At 42.4% G+C, this 20,988-nt stretch overlaps 1 protein-coding gene across 1 annotated transcript; it reads left to right on the forward strand.

The window, feature by feature from the left end:
• Positions 1-18,661, forward strand: vtg3 (vitellogenin 3, phosvitinless). Its single transcript, XM_084101360.1, has 28 exons — positions 1-130; positions 303-323; positions 518-669; positions 819-1,070; positions 1,167-1,328; positions 1,407-1,555; positions 1,640-1,790; positions 1,873-2,030; positions 2,107-2,272; positions 2,356-2,481; positions 7,365-7,583; positions 12,673-12,890; positions 12,980-13,077; positions 13,356-13,477; positions 13,558-13,641; positions 13,726-13,845; positions 13,956-14,145; positions 14,300-14,387; positions 16,071-16,256; positions 16,338-16,476; positions 16,560-16,719; positions 16,805-16,911; positions 17,023-17,088; positions 17,551-17,760; positions 17,839-17,984; positions 18,092-18,230; positions 18,348-18,431; positions 18,514-18,661. Exons 1-27 carry the CDS (start codon positions 91-93, stop codon positions 18,426-18,428), a joined length of 3,750 nt encoding a protein of 1,249 aa, XP_083957486.1. The 5' UTR covers positions 1-90; the 3' UTR covers positions 18,429-18,431; positions 18,514-18,661.
• Positions 18,662-20,988: the final 2,327 nt, after the last annotated feature.

The raw sequence follows: 20,988 nt of genomic DNA on the forward strand, positions 1-20,988 counted from the left end.
TCACTAACTGCATCAGATGAGGGAGTAGGAGGGAGCTCCCTGTTATAAAAGATGATGTCCAAGTGACTGATACCACATCTGGACTTAGACATGTGGCGGTTGTATCTCTGTCTCCTGGTAGCCCTGGCTGGTGAGTAAAAAAAAAAAAAAAACAGAAAACAGTTAAGCCAGATTCAACTGCATGCAGAGTGTGGTAATGATAATTTCTGTTTAAATATTATTTAGAAATGAATATTTTCCCATTAAACTTGTACTTTAATGCTTAAAGGATAATAGTAATGTTTTTCTTTCTCCTCCATTAGCAAGCGAGACTGACAATTATGGTATGTAAACAAAATAATGTACAAAAACCGACAGAGATTGCCTCTATATTCTAAGATATACTATAATATTATTTTTACTATTATACATGATGTATATGTCTATAAATCATTTATAAATAATAAATATTTTAAAACAAGTTATTTAGGACTCTGATACATACTGTTTCATTATTTCTCAATGGCCAACATTTTAGAGCCTTTCTTGAACTCTAAAAAAACGTACGAGTATAAATATGAGGGATTGGTACGAGTGGGACAGGATATGCCAGACCTGGTTGAGTCAGCGCTGAAGCTGAGGTGCACTTTTAAAATCATTGGTGAAACGCCACAAACCTTTGTCCTTCAGGTACTAACACTTTTGCTCCAATTCCATCACATTTTAATATTTTTAAATCTATTCTAAACTAAGATGTATGATATATTTTGACTCAGCGGATATTAAGAATAATTCTATAATGTCTAATCATACTATAAAAATTTGCTTTTCCTTTGAAGATTTCAAATGTAGACTTTGAAGACTTTAATGGCATCCCTGGAAAAAGTGTATTTAGCCCTTCCGAAAAGCTCACTAAGCGTCTATCTGCCGAGTTCAGCCAGCCAATCGTTTTTGAATTCTCCAAGGGACAAATTACTGACATTCGGACAGCACCTGGGGTCTCAAACGCAGTTGTAAATATTGTGAGAGGGATCCTTGGATTTCTACAAGTCACAGTCAAAACCACACAAAGTTTTTACGAACTGGTGGAGGTACAGTATGAAATCTACATGTTAATAGAACAAAACAGCCATAAATAAGAGAATGGCCTCATGGAAAATACAAAGTGTATTTTTGTATGTCTTTAGTTGGGAATTCATGGTGTATGTCAGAGCACTTACACTGTTGAAGAAGACTCCAATGCCAAAGAGTTGATAGTGACCCAAATGGTTGATATCAAAAACTGTCAACAGCCAGCTGCTTTGTACAGCGGTATGGCTCACGCCCCTGAAGACAAATTTAGCAAACAGGTGTGTGTTTCATTTAATTTCAGTTAAAAATCTGAAAGTTCAAACTTGAACTGATCTGAATGCTGTTTGAACTTACAGAGGGGCGAGAGTGTTGTTTCGACAGTGAAACACACCTACACAGTGAAGTCCACGGCAGATGGCGGTCTGATCACTAAAGCATCCTCTCAGGAGCGCCAATATTTCTCTCCGTTCAATGTAAAGGGAGGAAACTCTCGAATGTTGGCATTGTAAGTGCTTTATATAGTCATCAGCTAACAAATTGTTGCAAGACTGCTGATTGTGCATGACATTTGTTGTGTTCCCTTCTGCAGACGGGTCATTGAGCTTCTCAAAGTTTCAGACACAGCTGACAAAATAGTGACTGTACAGGTGCAAAGCAGAGGCAACCTAATGTACAAGACAGAGAAGGACCTTAAACCAATTCCTGTTGTGATGATCAACCTGAACAACCCAGCGCCAAAGGCAAACCTCCAAGATTATACACATAAATATTCAACCATAGATGTGTAGATTATCTCATGAACAATTGTTCTGTACTCCACAGATTTTAGATTTAATTAAGCGCTTAGCTCAGGCTAACATATATCACGTGGACAGCGCTAGCAGCACGGATATTCTGGATCTAATCCAGTTGCTACGTGTGGCAACACTTGAAAATCTAGAGCAGTTATGGAAGCAGGTCTCAGGAAATGATGAGCACAGGTATTTTCTTTACACTTGTCTAAATACTATACAATCCAAGAACTTCTTCCACTGACTCTTCTTTTCTGGTCTTCAGGAGGTGGTTCCTGGACTTGGTTGTGGAGGTAACAGATGAGAGGATCCTCAAATTCCTTGAGACCAGATTCAAAGTAGGAGACATTACAGCGAATGAGGCAGGACAGGCACTTGTAGTGGCATTTAACCACTTGTCTGCTGAGCCTGTGTTAGTGGCATTAGCTCAGGTGAGTCAGTGACCTAGTGAAATATTTGTTACAATCATTAATAGCATTTTACTGGCCTTCTGATACTGTGTTCTGCTTTCCAGGAGTTCTTGACAATTCCTTTCAGTAAATCCCCAACTCTCCTGTGGAACACTGTGGTTTTGGCATATGGATCTCTTTTATACAGATACTGTGTGTATACTGATCCATGCCCCATCACTGTGGTGCAGGTATATTTGGTCTCCCACTTCTATATGCCGGTTGATTCGTACCAATGTCATATTTAATAATCTGCTAGCATTATGTATAACGTCTCGGTAACCCTCATTCCCTGAGGGAGGGAGCGGAGACGTACGTCGTGACCGACTGATAGGAATCTCGCTAGAGAGGCCAATCTACTTTGAGTGAAACTAAAACGAGCCAATACACTTTGGAATGCAATCATTTGCATCAGCTGTTCAGCCTCGCAGCATGGGTATATAATGGGCAGAAGGTGCATTTGCATTTAGGTTTTTTTCTGAGGAGCCAAGCTAGGTAAACTGACTGCCCCGGCAGGCAGCAGCAGATGTGGCGACGGGACGTACGTCTCCGTTTCATCCCTCAGGGAACGAGGGTTACCATTTGTAACCGATACGTTTCCTTATCGGTCGGTCACTCTTGACGTACGTAGTGACCGACTGATAGGAATCCCTACCAAAGCGCCACATCTGCTGCACCCCATCCAGCGCCCGGTGTAAGCCTGTACCCCTTCTTGCCTGGAAGGACGATAGGAGAGGGCTTACACAGAGTGTATCTGTCACTGTTGTTCCGTGATAACCCATACAGTGAGATTATTGGATAACACTGGGAAAGCGTGCCCTTTCTATGGAAGGGGAACACCGCGGAAGCCACATTCTTCGAGGGAGTTATGTGGAAAAATACATATGGACTAGCCCGAAGGTTGTACTGCATACGAATATTGGGTAACTTAGCCCAAGGGAAAGACACGTGACTTCGATTAGGAGCAGCCGTGGAAAGATACACATATGGGATCCCCGTAGGGTCACACATATGGAACCCAGCCTAACCAAGGGTCAAGGATTCAGCGGATAAAGGCCTGGCACGGGTGTTGGAGGACTCACAGGTTTTTCACTATGGATAAACAGGGAGCAAAGGAGGGTGCAGCAAGTCGACAGAGCCAGGCCTCTCAGTGCTTCTACCCATTTAGGGTGAGAGCACGGGAGGAGACCGGCTCTGGACGTAGGCTATAAAATCTAGCGAACGTGTTAGGTGTCGCCCAGCCCGCAGCTCTACAGATATCTGTTAGCGAGGAGCCACGTGCCAGCGCCCAGGAGGATGCAATGCCTCTCGTGGAGTGAGCATGCAACCTTGTGCTTGGTAAGCCAAGATCCAGTGGGCCATCATCTGCTTGGAGACAGCCTTTCCCTTCTGCTGGCCTCCGTAACAAAGAGCTGGTCTGAGGTCCTGAGACTTTGAGTTCTGTCCACGTACATATGCAGAGCGCGAACGGGACAGAGCAAAGCCAGGGCTGGGTCTGCCTCCTCCAGGGGCAGCGCTTGTAGGTTCACTACCTGATCTCTGAAGGGAGTGGTAGGAACATAGGAACATACCTTGGGCCCATAGCAAGGCCGGGGTCTCAGTACAACATGGTTGTCACCCGGCCCGAACTCTAGGCACGATTCGTCGACCGAAAATGCTTGCAGGCCCCCTACCCTCTTGATAGAGGCCAGTGCAATCAGCAGCAAAGTCTTCAAGGAGAGAATCTTTAAGTCTGCTGATTGCAAAGGCTCAAAGGGAGCATCCTGAAGTGCTCGAAGCACCAGAGAAAGGTCCCAAGAGGGTATGAAGGGGGATTGAGGAGGGTTTAACCGTCTCGCCCCACTAAGGAACCTGACGACCAGGTTGTGCTTTCCAACTGATTTGCCATCATGTATGTGGTCATGATAAGCTGAAATAGTGGCAGCATGTACTTTGAGGGTGGAGGGAGACAGCCTTCGCTCCAACCCTTGCTGCAAGAAGGAAAGCACAGGTCCTATTGAACATCTTCGGGGGTCTTCTCTGCGTGAAGAACACCACTCGACGAACAGGTTCCACTTCAAGGCGTATGCACGTCTCGTAGACGGCGCTCGCGCAGAAGTGATGGTGTTAAGTACCTTTGGGATAAGTCACCTAGAATCTCCGCGTCCCATCCAGGGACCAGACATGGAGTTTCCAGAGGTCAGGACACGGGTGCCATAGGGTGCCCCGTCTCGGAGTCAGAAGGTCCTTCCTCAGACGAATGGGTCAGGGAGGGACTGTCACGAGGAGCATGAGTTCTGGGAACCAGGTTCGGGTGGGCCAATAGGGGGCCACCAGAAGGACCTGCTCCTCGTCCTCCATGACTTTACACAAGGTCTGCGCAAGTAGACTCACTGGGGGGAACGCATATATGCATATACTTGTGCCAGTGCATCCGTGCCGAGTGTTCCCTCGGTCAGGGAGTAAAACAGCTGGCAGTGGGAGGTCTCTGAGGAGGCAAACAGGTCTACCTGAGCCTCCCCGAACTCTCTCCAGATCAGCTGAACCGCCTGGGGGTGGAGTCGCCACTCTCCCGGGAGCACAGCTTATGATAGCTCGTCGGCCACACGGTTGAGCACACCGGGGACATACATGGCTCGAAGCGACCTCAGATGCTTCTGACTCCAGAGGAGGAGATGGCGGGCGAGTTGCGACATGCGACAGGAGCGTAGACCACCTTGTCGGTTGATGTACACAACGGTCGCAGTGTTGTCCGTAAGGACCAGCACGTCTCTGCCCTGTAGCGGCCTCTTTAAGCGGCTCAGAGCAAGACGTACTGCTATCAACTCAAGGCAGTTGATGTGCCAATGCAGGTGAGGGCCCGTCCACACCCCTGACACTGCATGCCCGTTGTACGTGGCACCCCAGCTGGTGGCAGAGGCGTCTGTGAACACCACAGCATGCCTGGACACCTGTTCCAAGGGGACTCCTGCCCACAGGAACGAGGGGTCTGACCACGGGCTGAAGGTCTGGCAGCACGCCGGTGTGATTGTCACCCGGTGAGTGCCGTGATGCCACTCCCATCTCAGGACTCTAAGCCAGTGCTGAAGCAGTCTCATATGGAGCAGCCCGAGCGGACTTACCGCTGCTGCCGCTGCCATATGCCCCAGAAGTCTCTGAAAGAATTTCAGTGGGACCGCCGCCCTGCCTTTGAAGGTGTTCAAGCAGTTCAGCACCGACTGAGCGCGTTGCTCTGTGAGGCGCTCTGTCTGTGCGACCGAATCCAACTTCATACCGAGAAAAGAGTTCGTCTGCACGGGGGCGAGTTTGCTCTTCTCCCAGTTGACCTGAAGACCCAACTGGCTGAGGTGCCTGAGCACAAGGTCCCTGTGTTCGCATAACTGATCTTGAGAGTGTGCTAATATGAGCCAGTCGTCGAGATCACTGAGCATGCGCACGCCCTGTTCTCTCATGGGGACTTTCGTGAAGACACGGGGAGACAGGGACAGCCCAAAGGGCAGGACCTTGTACTGATATGCTCGACCCTCGAACGCAAAGCACAGAAATGGCCTATGTCGAGGAAGAATTGAGACATGAAATTATGCATCCTTCAGGTCGATCACTGCAAACCAATCTTGGGGACGGATGCATTTGAAAATGCGTTTCTGCGTGATCATTTTGAACGGTAGCTTGTGGAGGCTCCGATTCAAAACTCGCAGGTCCAAGATTGGTCGTAACCCACCACCTTTCTTGGGTACAATGAAGTAGGAACTGTAGTGACCTGACCTCATATCAGCTGGAGGGACCGGCTCTATCGCGTCCTTCGCCAGTAGGACTGCGATCTCCACTCGCAAGATATGAGCATCGGCTGCTCTCACAGTAGTGGAGTGGATGGCCCGAAACTTGGGGGGACGCCGGAAGAACTGAATCGCATAGCCAAGCCTGATGGTCCGAATGAGCCAGCGAGACGGACTGGGGAGTGCTAACCAGGCTCGTAGAGACCGTACAAGCAGGACCTAAGGGACTGTAGGCGTATCCGGAGTGGGGCAGCAAGGTGGAACACATGGACTCGGCTCGGGAGCCTCTCTCTGGGAGGCGGCCTGTAGTGGAGTCTGAGTGTGCTGTGCAACACTTACCTGGTTCCACGAGGCAGGAGGTGCTTGGTTGCGTTCTCGAACTGCACACTGCTGCCTGCTGGCAATAGAAGAGGTGGATGAGAGTGGTGAGGATTCTCACCCCCCACTGCTCTCTGGGCCTTCTTCGGACCCAGAGATGGAAGAAAATGCTCTTTTATTGAAAATTTGGGGTACCAAATGGTTTTGAGGCCAGCGGCGGAACAAAAACAAAAGGGAACAAAGGATTTTCCACCCAGCCCTCTTCCGGGGGAGGGAGCGGTGTGGTCACCGTCTCCCAAAGAGCAGTCCCATCCATCTCCGGATCGCCCGTCCTAGGGCCGCTTGCTTTTGCTCATGACCATCCCGCGATCCCAGGTAACGACCGCATCCAGAAACACACAGATAGAATGTCATCTTTATAAAGACGCGTTCTATCTGTGTAAGCTCTTTTAGGGACTGCTCTCGTTAGAGCTGAAGCTGAAGGAATGTGCACCTGTCTGTGTGCTCTCTCTTCTCGCTGGTCTTACCAGCCGTGAAAACGGCTTTTGGTCGCTCTCAAGCGCACCTTACCAGCTGTGAGAACAGCTTTTGTTTGCTCAAGTCAAAACAAAAACAAAAATAAACGAAAGAGAGAGAAAAAAGGCTGCTCACGCTGCTGTGCTGTGTCACCTGCACCAGTATGGAGAGGTCCAAAGAAGAAGCTCGCTCAGTTTCACAATCTTCTTGAAGATATGTAGAACGCATTGAAGTGCTTGGCTCCGAAGCAAAAAGCTGAAATGCAATCGCACCTCTGCTCATTATATACCCGCGCTGCAAGGCTGAACAGCTGATGCAAATGATTGCATGCCAATGTGTATTGGCTCGTTTTAGTTTCACTCAAAGTAGATTGGCCTCTCTAGCGAGATTCCTATCAGTCGGTCACGACATACGCCGAGAGTGACCAACCGATAAGGGAACTTATTTCTCTGATATTTACCTTTTTCTTGTCCTTTGTTGTCCAGCCATTACTGGATATGGCTGCAAGTAGCCTTAGTAAAAACTCTGAGGAGGACATGGTCCTTGCACTAAAGGCCTTGGCAAATGCAGCTCATCCCTCCAGCATCAAGACTCTACTAAAGTTCCTTCCAGGCTACTCAGCTGCAGCTGAAAAACTTCCAACCAGAGTACAGGGTGCTGCAGTCCAGGCATTCAGACTGCTTGCATACAGGGACCCCCACAGTGTAAGTACTCACCTTCAAGTCAAGTAAGTCAAGTCACCTTTATTTATATAGCACTTTTAGATTGTTTCACATCAGCTTTACAGGTATAAACAGGGAAATTATTCAGTGATGTAAACAAAGTTCGATTCTGCCTTAAGCAGCTCTAAAAAGTAAATAGTGTCATTGTTCAGTTGCGTTCAGTTCAGTGTTGATTCAGTTTAGTTCAATAACTGTGTAAAGATCATTAAATATTAAATTAGTTCAGTTTTGATTCAGGATGGATGGCGTGCTCAATTCCTTTTGAGTTTGATTTGGGTGCTCTTCGGTCCAAGGTAGAACATCTAAGGTGCAGTGTGGAGAAAAAATCTCTGGTAGCCGAGGCACTCCTTAGTTAAAATGTCTTTATTAAAGAAATGACATGTCCTAAACGGACAACTTTAAAATGCCCACGCGTAGCGGCATGGGGCCTTCTTCAGGGCATGCCCTGAAGAAGGCCCCATGCCGCTACGCGTGGGCATTTTAAAGTTGTCCGTTTAGGACATGTCATTTCTTTAATAAAGACATTTTAACTAAGGAGTGCCTCGGCTACCAGAGATTAAATTAGTTCAGTTCTTATTCCAATATTCTCAGTACAGTCAAATAAATAATATTAAGTGTCCCCAACTAAGCAAACCAAAAGGAGACAGTGGCAAGGAAAATGGCAAAGATAGAAAAAAACTGAATTATCACATTGATATCAGTATTCAGACACATGAAATTTAGCTCAGGTGCATCACATTTATCTGGACCATTTCTACACTTTGATTGGAGTCCACCTGTGACATTTTGTTAGACATGATTTGGAAAGGCACACACCTATACGTATAAGGTCTAACAGCTGATGCATAGTGGCGAGATGGTAAGTGCCAAGAGAGAAATAATAGCTAAGATAAGCAGCAAAGAAGTTCACATTAATAAAACTCTAATAAGATATTCTGTGTAGCCAACTACGCCACCTAGGGGCTTTCACCCAAGGATATGTAATACTCAGACAACAGAGTTTTGTTCTTCCCAAAGAGTACTGAGACGGTTCTGACAATTAAAAGCAATTTATTATTACATAAAATTTTTCCACAAAAACACCACATTCACTAGTAAATACCTTCCAGACATTTGCCTCTTAATTACCCACAGATGGTAATACAAAAAGAAGGTATTTTAAATAAATAAAACAAAGAAAAACAAAAAGAAAATAGATAAAGACTGGGGGTTAATTGAAGACACTAACAGGAAAAAGAATCTCTGACCCACCTCATAAGTAATCACTCACTACACCCACACGCTAGTATCCCACACTACACTCAAGTGTGTTTAACACTACACCGCAAAAGTAGGTGGACCAAATACCCTTTTACAGATGTCCCAGAGAGAAACCACAGCACTTAAATTACAGGTTCCATAAAAATAATAATACTAACAAAACACAGCAAATTTATAAGGGATAAGGAAGACAAAACAGCAACGTATTTATAAGGAAGACAAAACAGCAACGTATTTATAAGGAAGACAAAACAGCAATGTATTTATTAGGAAGACAAAACAGCAGCGTAGTCTGGGTCCGTATATCCTGCTGATTACAGATGTGCTTACACGGCTCCGAGCTGGAAGCACGCCGTTAGGCACGCCCCCCAACTGCGCCAGAACAACGTATATAAAACAACTGCATGCTGCAACATGCTCTCACTGCACTGTAGCGACTGAGATTGGACAAATAAGTGACCCAAACTCCATCAGGAAAAGGCAAAAAAGGGAAAGCAAGGGGGTAAACAGAAACAGCTAAATGCAAGCTCAGCTACTTGTGCGTCTTACTTTTATTATAAGTGCAATCATGATAATCTATGGGAAAAATTATTCCAGTTCTCCAGTAATGGAGGGAAATCCCCAATATGCTACACATATCAGAGCAAAAACCAAGCCATGAAGCTCAGAGACAGGATTGTGTCAAGGCATTGATCTGGAAAATTCTGGCCATCGAAGGTTCCCAAGAGCACAGTGGCCTCCATAATTCTTAAATCCAGGCTAAGACAACCGGGACTCTTCCCAAAGATGGCCGTCTGGACAATCGGAGTAGAAGGGTTAGGTAAGAGAGGTGACCAAGAACCGAGTAGTCACTCTAGTTGAGCTCCAGAGATCATGTTCGGAGATGGAAGAAACTTGTAGGAAGACAACCATCCCTTTAATACTCCACTGATCTGGGCTTTATGAGTGGTGAGGCAGAAGCGTGCTTGGAATTGGTAAATAAAAAAATAAAACAAAAAACATCTAAAGGACTTTCAGGGCCCTATGATGCAATGCAGCGCCAGACGCGATGCAAGTGTTTTTTGCTAGTTTCAGTCTGACGCAGTTATCATTTTCACTTCCTGTGCCATGTTGTTTAAATAGCAAATGCAATTGCACCCATTTGTGCACACATAGGTGTGCTGGTCTGAAAATGAGGTTTGTTTGGGCGCATTGTTGGTATTTTGGGGCAAATGAAAATAGACTGCACCACTGACCAACTGAAATCTGGTCTAAAGTTAATGCCGCAGTATTTTTTTTGTTATTTAAAGAGCGCATTAGTAATATGAGCCTATAGGCGGGTGCACAAAGCACATACATTCTGCTTATTACATACGCAGGGACGTGCAGCAGCACACAAACTAGGCAAATTAAAAAAAATTAAAGGATTACAATGTAAAAGATTATCATTGTGAACATAAAGATATTGTGTAATCCAGCTTGTCCTGTAGATGGTCTGCTTACGCGCTTTAACCTCGCGCACGAGCAGATCCGTTACCTCTCTGGAGACGCGTTCAGTCTTTCCGCTTGCAAATTCCGTCATGTAAATTGCAATACACTATGGCGCGAGCGCAACTGACTTTTAAAGGTAATGGGAGATGAGATTCTGGTTGGTTTATTTCACGTTACGCCCATTACACATTAAAAGAATAGGGACAACCTTTTTAGACTATGCGACGCACGCTGACCATTTTTCCCGTCGTTAAACTAGCAAAAGTGGATTCGGACACGCCTTAAGTGCACTTGCGCCGTGCGCTTTAGACCATGCGCTTAGATTTTAAAAATAGGGCCATCAGACTGTGACAAATACCTTTCTCCAGTTTAATGAATATCAGTTCCAAGCATCATGTTTGGATGAAACCAGGCACCACTCATCAGCTATGCAATACCTTCCCACAGGTGATGCATAGTGGTGGTAGCATCATGCTGTGGGTGTGTTTCTCAGTGGCAGGGACTGCGCACTGGTCAAGGTAAAAGAAAAGCTGAATGCAGAGAAATACAGACATGAGCTATTAATTCTCTCCACCTTCATTAAAGCCCCAGTTCCAGCTGAAGAAAAGCACCCCCAAAGCATGATGCTGCCACCTCCATGCTTCACCTTGGGCATGGTGTTCTTTTCAACACAGGCTCATTGGAAAAACTAACCTGTGGCAACATTTCTGGGAAAAACGCAAAATATTTACCAATACATTCATATCACTGAAGTTTCCAACAGAAATGAACACTAGAGGCAGTAAAACAGCAAATACGTACCTAAACCAAACTGAATCACGTTCATCTGTTTCAGATAAAACGGAACACACTTTTAGCCCCACTCACACTGGGCATTTCACTTTGAAACTGTCATGAAAAGTGCACAATGCATATCATTTTGCAAAATGTTGCCACAGGTATGTTTTTTCAATGAGCCTGGGGTGGTTCTTTTGCTGATGTGTTGTTTTTGCAGCAAAAATACCTTTTACAATTTTGGCAAAAAAGTTCAGTCTCATCTGACCATAACACATTTTTCCACATGGTTTCGGGAGATTGGATATATATATTTGCAAAGTTTAGCTGGGTTTTTGGCTTGCGTCTTGCCACCCTGCTCCATAGCCCAGACAGATGGAGAATATGGGAGACAGTTGTCACGTGTAGTTGATCATAATTGCCAGAAAGAGCTGCTTCTCGTTTCAGTAATTATTTATTTATATCATCTCCTTTAAGTCCCTATACATTCCAGTTGCTTAATATTATTGTATGGCCCAGTTTATTGAAATGTCTAGCCACTGGAGAAGTTATGTCTTGACTAATACTTGATTTATGTTCATTAATCTGTGATTTCAATTGTTGTGATTATTTTCCAATATATATCTTTTGGCAAAGACACCTTAGCAAATAGATCACATTGCGAGTAGTACAGGTGATATAAGTATTAATTTTAAAGCATTTTTTTTTTTGTCATTGGACATATAGATTTATTACATTTTATCAAATTCTGGCATGCAGCACAACTTATGCACGGGAAACAGCCTTGTATAAAAGCAGACTTTTTTTCTAACATCTGAATTTGTCAACATATCTGATAGATTACATGATCTCTTAAAGGTAGATAATAGGCTATATTGAAATGTATAATTTAATTATTCATAAGATGATAGTATATGCCATTGTTATATGTTAATGTGCAATTTAAAGACTTTTTATATTCACTTTAACTAGTAATTGTCCTTAAGTTGCCCAGCCACTGCGCAGACCAGAACCCAGTCAAACATCTCTGGAGATACCTGAAAATGGTTGCCCACTCATAGTCCCCATTCAACCTCACATAGCTTAACTATTTCCCTGCCATTGACAAGATTTTCTGTCATTTATGATTAAATGCTTTCCAGCCACTGATGACTTTTTTCCGGCAATCCATGTTTTGACTATTATATGGTAGATACATATTTAACATACGTAGCTGTTACATATCTTCTAAATTAGTACAGCATCTCTGGATCCAAAAACAAGTGAAGAGGAAAATCTGAGTAAATCAAAAGGATGAGATAGAAGTTGTTTATGCACAAGCTAACGTGATACCAAACATTCAACAGCATTTAAATCAAAACTGACAAACGTTACCAAGAAAAAAATTCGATCCCACAAAGAGGCATACGACATACTTTGAGGGTGTTGATGGACTCAATCTATTTGCATTACGCGCAATGTACGTGGACCCTCATGTTTGCGTAAAATCACAAGCACAAAGGTCTCCACTAGCAAGGACCCCTTTCAGCAGATGCAGACCATCTCTCTACTTCTTGTATGTTTGCAGGTACAGGATATTGTCTTGAACCTATTTGTACAAAAGACTTTTCCTGCTGAAATCCGCATGCTGGCCTGCATGGTGCTTCTAGAGACCAAGCCATCCATAGCTCTGATCTCAGTAATAACTGAGGTCCTCTTGGAAGAGACTGACCTGCAGGTTGCCAGCTTCTCCTATTCTCTGCTCAAAGGCATTGCCAAGTCCCGCACCCCTGATAATCAAAATCTGTAAGCATGCTAAATTGTCTACTGTGTTATCCTCATCTCATTTCAGAGCATCTGAATTGTCCTCATTCCTCTTTGCCTCTTCTAAACAGATCTACTGCCTGTAACATTGCCATGAAGATTCTTACCCGAAAACTTGGCCACCTGAGTTATCGCTACAGCAAGAGCATGCATTTTGACTGGTTCCATGGTGGGTTTACATCTCTTCCCCCAAGGTTTCACAGACAAGGCTTAACCCTAGTAATATGTTAGTGCCATTGTTTTGTCTCAAGATGCACACTAGTAATGTTTTTTTTTTTTTTCTAAGGCACATTTATAAAAGCTACTTAAATGTCTTAATTTAATTAAGGCCTAAACCTGGCTTAATCTAAGCCCTGTCTGTGAAACCAGGCCTTTAATTGATAGCTTTGTACTATATAGCCTTTTGTGGTGCTGGGAATGGTCTAATGCTGTTTCTTGTCTCCTCAGATGACTTTTTATTTGGGACATCCACTGATGTTTATATGCTGAAAAATGAAAGTCTCATACCCTCAAAGCTTATGCTAAAGGGGAAAATTCATTTCATTGGGAGAATATTGCAACTTCTTGAGGTAATCAAACCAAATCTATAATATTCAGTGTAATTTGATTTATACCATGTTTTTATATGTAATATTTAATATGTTTTCAGCTTGGTGTCCATGCAGATGGAATCAAAGAGCTGCTTGCAGGAAAAATCACTCAGCTCACAGATTTTGCCTCTATAATAAAAATTGTGAGCATCTTCGGTCTCAGGATTTATTAAATGTACAATTTATGTCAAGCATTAAGTTAATGGTTATGCTCTGATCATTTAAAGCTCACTGACTGGCAGAACCTACCGAAAGACAGACCTCTACTGACGGCATATGTACGCTTGTTTGGACAGGAGGCCTTTTTAATGGATGTAAGCGGAGAATCCATTCAGAGCATCATAAAGGTATTGCAACATCTGCATTTTTTAACAGAAGATAGAGACTTATTTTTCTTGTTGATTCTTAATTTTTGTAAATGTAATCGAAACATGAAGCATTATTTTCTGCTCCTCAGTCATTTAGTCCTTCTGCAGGGAAGGAGAGTAAAGTTTGGGAAAAGATTCAGGATGTCCAAAAAGGGACTTCCTGGCACTGGACCAAGCCTCACCTTGTGTATGAAGCTCGATTCATACAGCCAACTTGTCTGGGTCTCCCAGTTGAAATCAGCAAATATTATTCCATACTAAATGCTTTTACAATGAAAGGTGATACTTTTCTTTTTTCTTTCTTTGTTCTTTCTTTCTTTCTTTCTTTCTTTCTTTTTTCTTTACCATTTATTTTCAGTTTCCCATTAGACTTCTGTTAATACTGGAAAATATGGGGCTAAATACAAAATATTAACATATTCTATGTCTACAGCTAAAGCTGAAATTAATCCTCCTCCCAAGGAACATCTGGGTGAGCTGCTAAGCTCAGACATTTCCCTGCAGACAGATGGCTTTGCTGGGTAATGATAAAATGTTTTCAGCTGTGATTCTTTAAAGGTGCACTCAGTAGTTTTGGGTTTATGTTAGGCAGGCTGATGTGACAGTCATCTTAAACTTGGACACTGACACCCAGTGGTGTGGATGTAGCAACATCAATCAATAGCTCCCTTTTGATGGAACTCAACGCTGTGTCAGGTGTTGATGCTATGGGGATGAGTCCTCATGGAACCTGGTGTAACTTCACGCCAATACCTTTGCGATGACATCACAATGAGTGCCCGAGTGTATAAATAGGGTTCCTGCAAACACATAATCAACTTAATTGTCTTGAGGAAGCCACTTGTATTAGTGCTGTGTAAAACAAAGAGCAATGTGTGTGTGGAAAAAAAGAAAAGAAAGAGAAAGAGAAAGAAATGTCAAGACAAAAACAGACAATTCAAAATATATGTTTTATAACACCTGGTGATGGACACAATATGTGTGTTGTTTGTCTGGGAGCGGAGCATGCACGTTCAGTACTCAAGGGTGCTGGATGTGTTCAATGTGACCAGTTTCCGGTAAGAAAGCTTCGCTTCCATTTTTGCTGTCTTTGCGAGCGATGGGAGTCAAGTCTCTGTACATCATGGTTCCGGCCCCACGTCTGCTGAGGCAGCTCGGTGGCTGTGATCATGGGAATCACAGATGTAGCTAGCGAAGGAGCTTGAAGGGGTTTCCCTCTTGCTCCATGGCTCTAATGGCTGATCTGGATTCCCACTCTGTGGCTTCTTCCGGGTTGGTTGAGAGCATGCTCGCCTCTAGTTCAGAGAAACTAGATATGGAGGCAGATATTTTATCTACATCTGCTCTCCATCTACATCTGATCTACATCTCCTCCTATCGTAGCCCTGCATATGATGAGCTTGTGGAGTTTATGAATTGAGCCACCACCAGATTAAGGCTAGACTGGTCAGGTCTGAAACAGAAAATCAGTTGTGGTCATCTAGATGAGCGTTTCCGGTCAGGTCAGCTCTGGTGAGCCTTCCTTTTCTCCCGGATCTCCACACTGAGCTGTCAGATTCATGGAATGTGTCACATACACATTTCCATGTCTCAGACACCGGGTTCCCATAGCAACAGAAACTGACGCAGCATCTCGTTCCCTTATCAGGGAACTGGGGATATATTTGTAACCCTAAGACGTTTTCAGTTACCCATGCCATTGTAAAATTTTGTAATTTGCATTCGGCCTTGATTTTGTTCCACGGTTACTGAGATAAAGTGAGTACTATTCAGAGGTCATGTGATCAACATGGCAGACTTCATGAGACACCACACTCAGTGTAAAATTAAATTGCATTTATTAGACTACTGATATAACTACAGTTTCTGTGTCAGTGTGCATGATTTTAAACGTTCCCAAAGTGCTCTTCGTTTATTTGAGTAAAAATGTTTTAATGAGGGAAAGGTTACAGACTGGACCTTTATGTCTGTGCTCACCTAGATCACATGCATGTTAAAGAAACAGTTCATCTAAATGGAATGACTTTCTTTCTTTTGTAAAAGAATAATCTAGCCACTTTGTGAAGAATATCCTAGCCCCTCTTATATGTTGTTAAATTCACATGAGGGTAACTTAATAATGACATCATTTTTATATTGGGGTTAATTATTTCTTTATTCTTCATTGTTTCTCTGCTTAAAGTTGACTTTCCTCCTGTCTACAGAGTGACAAAGGATAATTTTGTCTTCCATGGAATCAACACAGAACTTTTCCAGTGTGGTGTTGAGCTGAAGAGTAAGATAATAACTAACCTGCCATGGGGATTTGACTTGAAAATAAACGTGAAAGAGCAAAAGTATGAAATGAACTTGACTCCGAAGAAAACAGTCACTGAGTTATTTTCAGTCAAGTACGTTTTCCAACATTCCATTGTAATATGCAATAAAGTGCCACCAAATATCCTAATGATTTCTTACTCTTCATCAAACAGTTCTAATGTGTTTGCTGTTTTGAGAAACATCGAGGATCCATCCTTGTCCAAAATTACTCCCATGATGCCTGAGACAGAGAACTCCCGGCAGGGTTTGCCACTGGCCAGAAGAATTTTACCCACTTCAAGGGATGAACAGGTATAGCAGCCCTCAAACACTAGAACAAAATGGAGATGTTTAGCAAATCCTGCAGTCTAAACTACTGTCTTTTTCTATGGTAGACTGAGGACTCTGCAATGAAATTCAAGCAATGTGCTGAGGCCAAGATTTATGGAACTGCGATCTGTATTGAGGCAGAAGCCAAACGATCGCATTACCTTCATGAATATCCTTTGTATTACTTCCTGGGACATACCCGCTTTTTATATCAACTAGAACCAGGTACCAGAACCTTGATTTAATTATTGATATAATGCAAAAATAATATTTAAGGACTCCTATAAATAGCTTGTTGCTTTTTCCAAAGCAAAGGGTGAAAAACCCATTGAAAAGATTCAGATTCAGGTCACTGCGGGCAGAAAACACTCTCCAGGAGTCAGTGAAATGATGGATCTCAGCCACAGAGTATTCGAGGTATGATGACTCAGCCATAACTCTTTATCAGTTATAGTGGCTGAATCATTCCCAGTAGTGAACTGAGAATAAATGTGCAGCCATTTTGTTTTACATGCTCCCTCTATGTAGAACACAAGAGATGAGAACACCTCATGTGGAGAACACAGTCCATCCAGTTCCTTCCCTGCATATCAGGTGCAATAGAAACATCTGAAATCATTGATTCAAATGAATATATTTATAAAGGGAGGACTTAATCCTCCTTAATCCTTTAAAATTTAAATGATGTATTATGTTGTGTATACTTGGACAGACAGATGAAGACTAGCTTACAACTGTACACACTGTAAATGTGATGCATGATATACAGTGTGTGGGAAAGTTTTCATTCAGTCCATCCAGAAATTTATATTGTAAAACTGCTGGTAAATGAATTTAAATTTGAGTGATTCCAAAGAATCCAGATGTACTCCTTATTTGTAGTAAAAAAAAAAAAAAAAAAAAAAAAAGAGCAGGTGATATATTTGTGCAAAGGTAATGTAACATGACTGTAAGAACATGATTAATGTTAACACTTTCACATTCTAACTAGAGAGTAACTATCTAGGGTTTGCTTAGTCAACTTATTTAAGCTCTGCCATTTTCTTCATGTTGTAGGTTCTTGATTCCACTTCAGTGCCTGTAGTTGCAGTAAAAGCACTTGGTCTAAGTCCGCCAGCAAAACCGCTGGGCTATGAAGGTGTAGCCTTTTATCTGCCAACAGCCCAAAAAGATGACATTGAAATGATAGTCTCTGAAGTTGGTGAACAAGCAAACTGGAAAATATGTGCCAATGCAAACATAGATAAGAGTCATTCTTCAGCAAAGGTAAAGTACTTTTTTCTAGTGCAGCTTATTCTCATTGGTTTCCACATTGCCTCACTGATTTTTGTCCTGTGTTTTTAGGCCCATCTCAAATGGGGTGCAGAGTGTCAGACATATGATGTATCTATGAGGGTGTCCTCAGCATGCCAGCCAGAGTCTAAACCTTCCATATACACCAAGATTAACTGGGGAGCTCTGCCCTCAGTGTTCACAATGATTGGTCAAAGGTAAAGTTCCTGAAATACCAATGCACAGCTTGAGATTACTATGTATTATAAGATATCAAATCTCATGCCTTATTTCATTTTTCTATTTTCACATGAATTTCCCTCAGAATTCAAGAGTATGTGCCTGGCATATCTTATATTATGGGTTTCTACCAGAAATATGAGAAAAATCCAGAACGCCAGGCAGCTGTCACTGTTGTAGCACTCTCACCAGAGACCTTTGACATGAGAGTGAAAATTCCAGAGGTTGTTGTCATATGAACACATTCCATATGTTCTCATATGTCTTTTCAATTTAAAATATGTCTTATTGCCTTTCTGCTTCTGTAGGCTGAAAAAATATGATTATTTTGTCCTCTCTAGCGAACTATCTACAAAAAGGCAATTCCCTCACCAATCGAACTTGTGGGGTTTGAAGCTGTGAACCTCACCATGTCAGCCTAACAGGTTAATTTATAAACTACAGATCAGAAAATCTGTTCTTGTGTATTTGTGTAAATTCAGAATCTTAATCTTTTTCACTTAACAGGTTGATGTCGAAGAGCACTTTTGGAATACCAAAATCACAACATGGAAAATGGACACTTGATTACCGGCTGGTTTGGATATTCAAATATATATGTTAAAATCAATACTTTTGAATTATGCAACAATAAATACAGCATGCATTAAGAGTTCATCTGTGACATTAATTTGTTATCTTCTGAATGTTCATTATATTCTAGCCTAGAGTGGGTTATATTTACCTGTAGAGCATCATCCTCCCAGGTTCCAGGGACATCTTGGCTAAAGGATGAAGAGTACAGCTTGTGATTAGGTCAAGGATGGGATTCAAAACCTATAAAACTTTATTTGCTGTATGATGCTTAAAGTCCCTGTAAAGTCAAAATTAAGTATGTGTTCTGAGTTTGTCACACCACAGAAAAATGTGTTATTAGCCACCCAGCCAAATTTGAATGATAAAAAAAGCTATCAAAATCTTGAAAAAAGGAGTAGTATTCTCTGCTCTCAAACGCTGGGGTCCGCTGGCTGCGCTGATACCATGTCCACTCGTGGGAAATCTGCCGCCGCCTCTCAACTGTCACCGCTACAGCCGGAATGGATGCTCGAGGATGGATGAAGGCTGAGGCGGGAGATAGTCGGTTCAGCCCCATTCACCAGTAACAGCGGATTATCAGTGAATCCCAGTTGTCTCTGATGAAAGTTTATAAAATTATCTTGTGTAAAATGATCACTACAGAGGCGGGTGTTGGTGGTGATCCTCAGCTCTCAATCAAGGTGGCTCTTCACAAAATGAATCCACCTCTTCTTGATATGATCGTTTTTCGGAAATTTAAATAAGGACACCGATCTGTTTTGTAAGTGATCGCATCCAGGTAATACGCATTTCTGTGATGAAGGCATAGCTAGCTAGCTAGCAAACTGTAGGCTGTAATTACTAATAGTACTGACAGTAACTCGCGATTGAGCGGTGAACTGATGCGAATGTGCTCTGGTTATATTGTTAGGGGAGGGGCCAGCCTCAGTGGCTCCAGTGCGTCATCGACATTAGGGGCGGGGCCAAGAGCTCAGTGGCTCCAGTGTGTCATCGAGCCACCGTTTTAGCCCCGCCCAAAAAATCCTGAACACAGCAATGGTGGAAAACGTTCTTTAGAATGTGTTTTAGCAATACATTTCTAACATTTATAATGTGTTTAGATTTTTTTTTTTTTTTTTGAATTGCCTTTACAGGGACTTTAAATGTGTACATGCAATTGTATAGTGGCAGTCTCTTTGCTAGTTACATTTACACATGCAAGAGTGCTATTGCTGTTTAGCAGGCAACTGTTGATATTGATGATGATATTAATGCAAACATACTGTATTAGTTAGCTTAGTCAATATTTCAATTAAAGTGCAATTAACATGCTTTTGCAAATTCAAAATTTTACATTTTACTTAATCTTTTGTTAAGATTTAAGTTTGTGTCAGCTTAAGTTCTACCTAACTCTTCTCTGATATGCACCAATTAGCCACAACATTAAAACCACTGACAGGTGAAGTGAATAATATTGATTATATCATTACAATGGTCCCTGTCAATGGGTGGGATATATTAGGGCAGTGGTTCGAAACTTTAGTCCTGGGCCCAGTTTTTCAAAAGTAATCCAGTGGGATTTCGGATCACGGATTGGATCAAATCTTGGAAATGGGTTTTTCAAAAGCAAAAGAGGGATTCTGAACTAAGATCAGATCATGTAATCCGATGTTAAATTTGATCTGGATCAAACCTGCCCTTTGGGTTTTTCAGAACTTTGAACTCGGTTTGGGATCTATTTGATCCAAAAAAACAGGATTATCCTGATCCCATCAGAAGGGTGGATTCAGTTGTGATTTTTCAAACCAAATAAAACCAGAGAGTTTTTTTTTTTTAAGTGAATGATCACAAAATCAATGTTTACTGATGATATATACATTTCTTCATATTTGAAGCATATATGAAGCATGTCACATCTAATGAGATATGGTAAAACAACAAAATCTACAATTTAACATTATAACAAAATAAGGAAAGTAAAATGTTTCTGTTTATTACAGTGTTTCTGTTTCTTAAAATTAAAATAAACAATGGTTATTTGTGGCCACCGGTATTTTGCCAACTGTTGTTCTTTGCTAAGCCAGTAGGCTACACTGTTGGTTCCATTTAAGGCTCTAGTAAACAGGATTTGGTGATCCTGAAAAGTTCCTATCCGGATCAGATTGATCCAATCCGATGTTGCTTTGAAAAACTGGCTCAAAAGTAAGCTGGATTACGTGATCACGGATCGCAAAAAAAAGGATTACTAAATCCGGATCAATTTTATCCGGAATAAACCTTTTGAAAAACCGGGCCCTGGGGATCACCACTCTGCATATTTTTGTCTCCCTTAGGGCAAGCTCAAACTATGGGACTGTAACACTGAATTGCTGTGGTGCTCACACTAGACAACAAGGTTTTCTTGCCATCTGTCATTGTCTTGTGATA

The sequence above is a fragment of the Abramis brama genome (assembly GCF_963993115.1).
Source record: "Abramis brama genome assembly, chromosome: 23".
In the NCBI taxonomy this organism is placed as follows: domain Eukaryota; kingdom Metazoa; phylum Chordata; class Actinopteri; order Cypriniformes; family Leuciscidae; genus Abramis; species Abramis brama.

What these genes read in the sequence shown, in the direction of transcription:
- vtg3 (XM_084101360.1), top strand. Translation starts at nt 91, where the DNA reads ATGTGGCGGTTGTATCTCTGTCTCCTGGTAGCCCTGGCTG. An exon ending in TGAACAACCCAGCGCCAAAG is followed by an intron (nt 1,791 to 1,872) that starts GCAAACCTCCAA and finishes TGTACTCCACAG; the next exon opens with ATTTTAGATTTAATTAAGCG. An exon ending in AAATGCTTTTACAATGAAAG is followed by an intron (nt 14,146 to 14,299) that starts GTGATACTTTTC and finishes CTATGTCTACAG; the next exon opens with CTAAAGCTGAAATTAATCCT.